The sequence below is a fragment of the Trichomycterus rosablanca genome, chromosome 16, assembly GCF_030014385.1.
Source record: "Trichomycterus rosablanca isolate fTriRos1 chromosome 16, fTriRos1.hap1, whole genome shotgun sequence".
In the NCBI taxonomy this organism is placed as follows: Eukaryota; Metazoa; Chordata; class Actinopteri; order Siluriformes; family Trichomycteridae; genus Trichomycterus; species Trichomycterus rosablanca.
In genome coordinates, this window is record NC_086003.1 from 14,096,502 (window position 1) to 14,104,896 (window position 8,395).

Here is an 8,395-nt window from a genome sequence, read left to right on the forward strand (position 1 = left end):
ATAAGTCATTTATTGTGTCTTTAATACCCATGACCTGATATTAATCAAGCAGCACCTAAGCAGAGTTTAAATCAACTTGAAATAAATAGAAGATGAACTTACGATAAAAGACGTACTCCATGTAACTGGACCACATCTTGTCATCGATGTGCTGCTGGCTGATGACGGAGGACGAAAGTGATGAGTTGCACGCCACCATGTGGAATCCGCACTCGGAGAGCATATCGAAGGCGCGCTCCAGCTGCTTGAACTTGAGGTAAAATCTCGACGTGTAGCGATCGGGAGTGCGGTCAGGGTCGCGGCTCTCGTTCAGGGTCTCTCCGAAGACCTCTTTGGCTAATGCGATTCGGCCGCACACCATGATCCGAGGAACGCGCCTGAACTTGGCGTCTGCTTGACTCTCGCGGCCTGCCGTGCATGAGCCTCGGTAGCCCACGGTGAGAAAGCCGCTTTTCCGATCGGCGGGCACGAGCGACGGAGGCGGACACGCGCGATGATCGCTTCCCAAGGAACCGTCCTCGTGGTCGCTGTGGCCCCAGTCGTCCGAACCGGGCTTCACCTCCTCAGGCATTAGTAATTTCACCAGATCGGGCAGCTGGAAGTGTTCCGCTTCTTTCCTTAGTCTGGCTTTCTCGGGGAAGTGCTCGGGCAGGACCACCTGCCTGTCCCGGAGAAAGTCCAGCACGTAGCGGAACAAGAAGCCATCACGATCGATGAAGTAGCGTCCCTTGTTGTCTCGGGCGAGATCGGGCAAGGTGTTGCTTTTCGGGCTGAATATTTTGCCCAGCAGTGACCCGGGTAGGCTGACCAGTGTGGCGTGGCGTGTGTAGTACACCTGGCCGCCCACATTTAGCTCAATTACGTCTGGGAAGCAGTTTTGTGCGCACGTTTGCTCTTTAGGCGCAGGCTGAGTCCTACAGTTCCCACTCAGTGCCATCGTCTCTGTTCAAGAGAATGATGGATTACACTAAAAAGAAAGAAATATGGACAAAAAGGGAGAAAGCTGATCCCAAAACACCAATCCCAAGACAGTCAGTCGAAGCTAAAACTTTGCAAATAAACAGTTCTGATTAACTTTGTAAAATATGCGTCCACACAAAAATGTTATGAGAAATAACTCGGATTTATAGGAACTAAAAAATACAACTGTGATTGAGTCCTAGTCTTTGTATCTTAGTGTCCCAGCCTTAGTGAGAGTCCTAGTCTTTGTATCTTAGTGTCCAAGCCTTAGTGGGTCTTAGTCTGTGTATCTTAGTATCCAAGCCTTAGTGGGAGTCCTAGTCTTTGTATCTTAGTGTCCAAGCCTTAGTGGGAGTCTTAGTCTGTGTATCTTAGTATCCAAGCCTTAGTGGGAGTCTTAGGCTTAGTGTCTTAGTGTCCCAGCCTTAGTGGGAGTCTTAGGCTTAGTGTCTTAGTGTCCCAGCCTTAGTGGGAGTCTTAGGCTTAGTGTCTTTGTGTCCCAGCCTTAGTGGGAGTCTTAGGCTTAGTGTCTAACCCTATCTTAGTGTCCCAGCCTTAGTGGGAGTCTTAGGCTTAGTGTCTTAGTGTCCCAGCCTTAGGCTTAGTGTCTTAGTGTCCAAGCCTTAGTGGGAGTCTTAGTCTTTGTATCTTAGTGTCCAAGCCTTAGTGGGAGTCTTAGTCTGTGTATCTTAGTATCCAAGCCTTAGTGGGAGTCTTAGGCTTAGTGTCTTAGTATCCAAGCCTTAGTGGGAGTCTTAGTCTTTGTATCTTAGTGTCCAAGCCTTAGTGGGAGTCTTAGGCTTAGTGTCTTAGTGTCCCAGCCTTAGTGGGAGTCTTAGGCTTAGTGTCTAACCCTAACCCTAACCCTATCTTAGTGTCCCAGCCTTAGTGGGAGTCTTAGGCTTAGTGTCTAACCCTAACCCTATCTTAGTGTCCCAGCCTTAGTGGGAGTCTTAGGCTTAGTGTCTTAGTGTCCCAGCCTTAGTGGGAGTCTTAGTCTGTGTATCTTAGTATCCAAGCCTTAGTGGGAGTCTTAGGCTTAGTGTCTTAGTGTCCCAGCCTTAGTGGGAGTCTTAGGCTTAGTGTCTAACCCTAACCCTATCTTAGTGTCCCAGCCTTAGTGGGAGTCTTAGGCTTAGTGTCTTAGTGTCCCAGCCTTAGTGGGAGTCTTAGCCTTTGTATCTTTGTATCTAACCCTAACCCTATCTTAGTGTCCCAGCCTTAGTGGGAGTCTTAGGCTTAGTGTCTTAGTGTCCAAGCCTTAGTGGGAGTCTTAGTCGTTGTATCTTAGTGTCCCAGCCTTAGTGGGAGTCTTAGGCTTAGTGTCTAACCCTAACCCTATCTTAGTGTCCCAGCCTTAGTGGGAGTCTTAGGCTTAGTGTCTTAGTGTCCCAGCCTTAGTGGGAGTCTTAGCCTTTGTATCTTTGTATCTAACCCTAACCCTATCTTAGTGTCCCAGCCTTAGTGGGAGTCTTAGGCTTAGTGTCTTAGTGTCCAAGCCTTAGTGGGAGTCTTAGTCGTTGTATCTTAGTGTCCCAGCCTTAGTGGGAGTCTTAGTTTTAGTGTCCCAGTTATAATTGAATTGAATTTACAATTGCATGCATGTCAATAAAATAAATACCAACCACTGTAAAACGTCTCGTCCACTTTGTTCACCACTCAATATAAAATGCAGAAGGAGCAAGTAATCAGTAAAGCAGCTGTAAAGTGGGCATATTCAAAAATAACGTCTATATAACTAGAAGATTAGGTGGCACCGTGTAGGTTCAATCCAGTGCATTACTATATTGGATCGTACTATCTTTGGCAGCACCCCACCCCACAGATTAAGATCATTAGTCCATAGGCTGCATCTTCATACTAATATTTAGTTTAAAATAAAACCGTGCGGAATACCGTGACGGTATGCTAACCGACCGTTAAAACATCCTCAGAAGAAGCCTCCTCGGCTGAGGTGCCTGGAGAGATTCACTGACCAAAAAAATATGCAAAAATATCGAAATTCAAACCCACTTTGTGTCTTTTAGTCAGAAAACTAAAAGCAAACATTTGTGTAAAGTAAAAGTAGTCCAGTAACGAGTTAAGAAGTTGAAACCGTAGACGTGTATCCAACTTTCGACGGACGAACCAGCCCGAAAACCAAACCTGCCGACCTGTAAAGGTAGAAAACAGTCCAGATAACTTTCCCCTCACGTCGTTTCATGTTTAATCTTGTTTTTAGAAAGCAAACCTTCGTTATTTTTGTCCGACATCGCGCTTTAAACGTGGATTCGACACGGAGCTGTTTTTCTAACGGTTTCTCCTGCTGTCAGAGGCGTACGATGCACGCGCGCACAGCTGAGTAGCGCGAGAGCGCGCCTCGAGCTCTTTTCCACCGCTCAGGGTGGTGCCGCTCTGAAAAAAAGGAAAAGGAAAAGCCTCAGCTATTGTTGCCTCAGCGCTACAGAAACGAACAAAATGGCTTATGAGGAATTACATCATACTAAAAGGATGTATGCGGGCTGGCGAAGTGCTGTACTTTATTCCAGATATTTCAATTTAACGGTTTTAATTTTTTCAATCGACGTGATACCGAATGTAAAAACTCTGCCTGCCTGGTGCACTGGTTCTATAAACACAACGCCCACTTCAGCACCACGGACAGCAACTGTTCAGCCGGTACTACTACACTATTAGTATTCAAACTCCTGACCACGAGCCACTCTAAAGAGGACTTAAAGTATGTCTGTGGGAATTTGTGCCTGTTTTGTTAGTTTCATAAGAAGCAGTTTATGTCTGGGCACTGATGTTGGTCAAAAGAGTCTTAATGTTCCAGTTCATTCCAAATACTGCCATACTGAACACAACTGGCACACTGTCACTTTAACTGTCACTTTAACCATCTCGTGTTTGTTGCTGCTAGTTTTTGCTGCTATACTTTTTGCAATGATGCACTTTAGTCAACATAAGCAGCTGCAGTTCTTGTGCAATACTTAATATGTAAATACTTTGTACTTGTACTTTTTTAGTTTCTCAATTTATTCTATTTTTTATTACTTATCTTAGTTTATTCTATTCTATTTTATTCATGTCACACACACCGAGACCTGGGAAATTGTATTTCGTTCTATCATGTACGTGGTTGAATGACAGTAAAGCTGAGTCTGAGTCTGATGTTCAGTGGGGCTGAGGTCAAGGCTCTGTGCAGGCCACTGGAGTCTCTTTAAACCAAGCTTCTCTTCATGGAGAAGAAAGTCTTTATAGCTCTTTATAGACCTTGCTTTATGCACATGCTGGAACAGGAAATGGTATATATATATCTTAAATATATATATATACAGTATATATATTCACAATTAATCACTAACTAATAACTAAGCACAATTTGAACAGTTATGCACATTTTTATTGCAAGAACATGTTTACCAATAAAAAATTACTAAAAGTATGATAAAATTATTAAATCGAAATTATTTTTAGAAAGCCAGAAGACCCGTGTTATCTCTACAGTATAAACACAATGTTGCTGTGTTAAAGCAGCACAAATGACCACAGATAAAACACATATAAAACATAGCCAAATAAAATTAGTTTGATTACAAATTTTAATCTCGATAAATTTTTTTATTGCAATTAAAATTTGACGCTCCCTAATATATATATATATATATATATATATGTGTGTGTGTGTGTGTGTGTGTGTGTGTGTAAAAATATATGTATGCATTTTCTCCCATTTTAGCATATTTAATTTGTCTTCTGCTGCTGGGGGATCCCTGATTGCAGTCGAGGTGGGTATATTGCTGCTCACGCCTCCTTCAACCCGCGCGCAGCCCTTTGTGGAACCTTTTTTCACCTCTGCACAGGCACATCTGTTAATCAGGATCTTTACACAACGTTTGAAGAACCCACTCACATAGTCTGGTCATCCCACCCTAGCAGAACCGTGTCTGCTGCAAGCACTGACAATTATGCCTGCTAGATGGTGCCCACCCGACTGGTGACAACACAGAGTTTCGAACCGAGGAGTTTAAAATCTCGGCGCTGGTGTGCTAGCGGAATATCCTGCTGTGCCACCTTATTACTGTTGTGGGCAAATCACATAAATGTAAAAATTTGAAGGGTTGTCCCAGTACTTTTGTCCATATAGTGTACTACTACTAGTGGATTTGGAAAATATTATTATTAATAATAATAATAATAATACTATTACTACTAATAATAATAATAATCACAACTGTAAATAGAAACATGTTGGTGTGTAATCATTACAATGAGCATAAATAACAGTGATGTTAGATCACATTCACTTTTAGCTGAACTTAGAACTAAATGATTGAATTCTCAGTTGGGCGGCATGGTGACTCGATGGGTAGCACTGTCGCCTCACAGCAGGACCGTCGTGAGCTCGATTCTCAGGTGGAGCGGTCCAGGTCCTTTCTATGAGGAGTTTGCATGTTCACTCATTGTCTGTGTGTTTTTTCTGGGTGCTCCGGTTTCCTCACACAGTCCAAAGACATGCAGTCAGGTTAATTGGAGATACTAAATCACCACTAGGTATGAGTATGTGTTGGTGTGTGTGTTTTTTTTACTTTTGACAGTCTTTTATTTTAAACAAGTGTGAACACTCAGCAATTGCATTAATTCATTTCAGTCAATAAGTTAAATAAAACGTTGCAATATGCATGTGTTGTCAATAAGTTAAATAAATAAAGATAAAATTTAAAAGCCGATGTTTTAGTCATGTGCATTTAACAGAGTGTAGGAGCAAGGCAGAGTGTGTCATTAATCACAGAACATACTGCCTTCTGTAACACCATATCTCTTTAAAAGCATCAATGTTCTTCATGCTTTGATAAAAAATTAAAATAAATGAAAATCCTTGATTTAACTAGCCTGGGGAAAGTTCTTGATGCATCACAGTCTGTGTCTTGTGTCCCTTTGTTTTTGCGAGTGATGTACAGTAGACCCTTGACTTACAAATTTAATTGGTTCTAAAGGGCTGTTCTTAAGTGAAAATGTTCATTAGGTAAACCTATTTTTCCCATAAAAAATAATGTAAACAGAATTAATTCGTGCCAGACCCCCAAACCTCCCCCTTACCTAACCTTTCTAATGTCTTAAATGGTCTTTTTTGTTATAATACAACTATATTTTCCCTTTATCTTAAATTATAGAATAAGCATTACTGTAATAAACAATAATAAACAACAATACACAGTAGTACTGTACTGTACATAAAAAAAACATCACATTCCAGTACTGTACGTGTGCTGTACCATACACCATAATACATTTTCTTCTTTTTTTATAAAATGTATACCAGAATTAACAATAACTCTCATATTTCTCTATTATTTCCCTCTTTATTTCAATATTGTTGTATTTTGTAAGTGTATTGCACGAAATAATAATTTCCTTCTCTCTCACTCACTGTCCCCTCTGTCTGATACACAGTGACGGCTACTGGCAGGAGTAATTATACAACACAACAAATAATAATAGATTTGTTAATTTTCTCACCACTACGCTTTCTCTGCACATTCTTTGGAGCCATTTTAATATAGAATTTTACAAAATATAAAGAAAACACAGTCCACTGTCCGAATGTTCGCTCACTGTATATATATGTATAGAGAGAGAGAGAGAGAGAGAGAGAGAGAGAGAGAGAGAGATGCTCGGAGTCAACTTGTTCGTGACGTCACGTGTTTTGCAAATTTTGGTTCGTAATCCGTACGTTAAGGTGAAAAAGATCATTCGTAACCCAAAATGTTCATATGGTAAACCGTTCGTAACTCAAGGGTCTACTGTATATTGCTATTTTGGCCTGGCCGAAGATGAAATTAAGCAGTTGGCACTTGGACCTCTTTCTCCTGGCATATTTAAAGCCATAAAAAATCACATTAAAAGACATGAAAACATTCTGTAAAATCGCAAAGCCTAAAACAATCCATAAAAGCATGAAACACAGTTTCCCTAAAAGAACAAAAGGACACTGTGGTAGAACTTCAGGATTTAAAACAGAAATAAAAGCATTAACAGCCACAATACAGTGTAAATTCCTCCACTAAAGGTCAGCAAACTTTTTTGTTAACGGTGGTTAAGAGAGAGAGCAGTAATCCCTTAACCTTTCAGGACACTGTACTGTGGACTGATTAGTTTAAAAGTGAATCTTTTTGAAAGATTGGGGCCTGTAACATCTGGTGTGAAGACAGCACAGCCTTCCACAATAAGATTATATGTTGTTTTGTGAGAATTTTGTGTTGCTTTGCAGTGTAGGTGACTTGAAGTAATCATTTCTATATATATATAATTTATGTATTGAAAAGAAAAATGTGTCTGTTATAAATGCAATTTGATTAACAAGACAATGATCCTAAAACAGGAGCAAATCCACCTTTGAATGAAAAAAAGTGTTGTAATCAAGAACCTAGTTTAAACCCCATTTAAATGCTTTGACAGGACTCTAAACAAGGAGTACATGTTTAAAAGCCTTCTAATTTGGCTACAATTATGCAATGCCTCACAGAAGAATGAGCTGTTGTTTAAAGAATGAATTGTTTGAAGTTGTTTGAAGTTGATTTAGCTAAAGGTGGCACACGCAATTATTAGTTTCAAGGAGCAATTACTTTCACATAGAGCCAAATGGTGATAAATATCTTCAATCAAAACAAAGAACTGTGTGTGTGTGTGTGTGTGTGTGTGTGTGTTTACTCAGGTTTTTTGTCTTAATAAAATTTAGTTTGAACATCTGATTTAAACAAGTGTGACAAATAAAGAAATTCAATAAGGGACATTGTACCAGAGACTTTTGGTAACAGGCAAAATTATGGCACACTTTCAGAAAAGGACATGATAGTGGTACTAAAATTGACTTTTTCTTGAAAATCTGTTATTCCTTTAAAAATAAACATATATTTTAGATTAAGAAGTACATTATTGTACAATGGGTACAATGCAATTAAACAATCAGTGATGTGTAACCTGTTTCTTACTGTTACTGGTATTTAATATTAATATGTTAAATGTTTTGCTTTATCTGCCTCATTGTTTTTTTTATACATGCCATTTGCTAATTTAATGTTTGTAGCACATTCCAAAATGTTGGAACAGGCAAGAACAGGTAAGACTGTGAAGTTTGTAGAATCATCTGTTTTATCTGTACTTTTCTACATTAATGCTGCCATCACAGAAGTGTAAATCACCTTTGCCAAGGGCACTGACACACCCCATACCATGGCAGACCCTGGCTTTTGGACTTGTTGCTAATAACAGTCTGGATGGTCCTTTTCGTATTTGGTCCATTTTTTCAAAGAAAGACCTGTAATGCTGATTTATTTGACCACAATACATGTTTCCACTGTGTGATGGTCCATCCTAGATGCCTCCGAGCCCAGAGAAGTCGACGCTGCTTCTGGACATGGTGTGCATGTGTACATTTGTGCATTGTACATTT

The 8,395-nt window shown here is 40.2% G+C and overlaps 1 protein-coding gene across 2 annotated transcripts in view; it reads right to left on the bottom strand.

The window, feature by feature from the left end:
- The window catches only part of kctd16b (potassium channel tetramerization domain containing 16b), a 95,031-nt gene extending 91,799 nt beyond the window's left edge, over positions 1–3,232 (bottom strand). The window contains exons 1-2 of one of the 2 annotated variants that reach the window (XM_063011360.1): positions 2,586–3,133; positions 103–967 (exon numbers count right to left, since the gene is read on the bottom strand). In XM_063011360.1, coding sequence (XP_062867430.1) covers positions 103–937 — 835 coding nt within the window. In that variant the 5' untranslated portion in view covers positions 938–967; positions 2,586–3,133. Of the gene's footprint in view, positions 1–102; positions 968–2,585; positions 3,134–3,190 lie in introns of those variants that run through there. The other variant, XM_063011361.1, reaches the window with a different exon arrangement.
- Between the last annotated feature and the right edge of the window lie 5,163 nt (positions 3,233–8,395).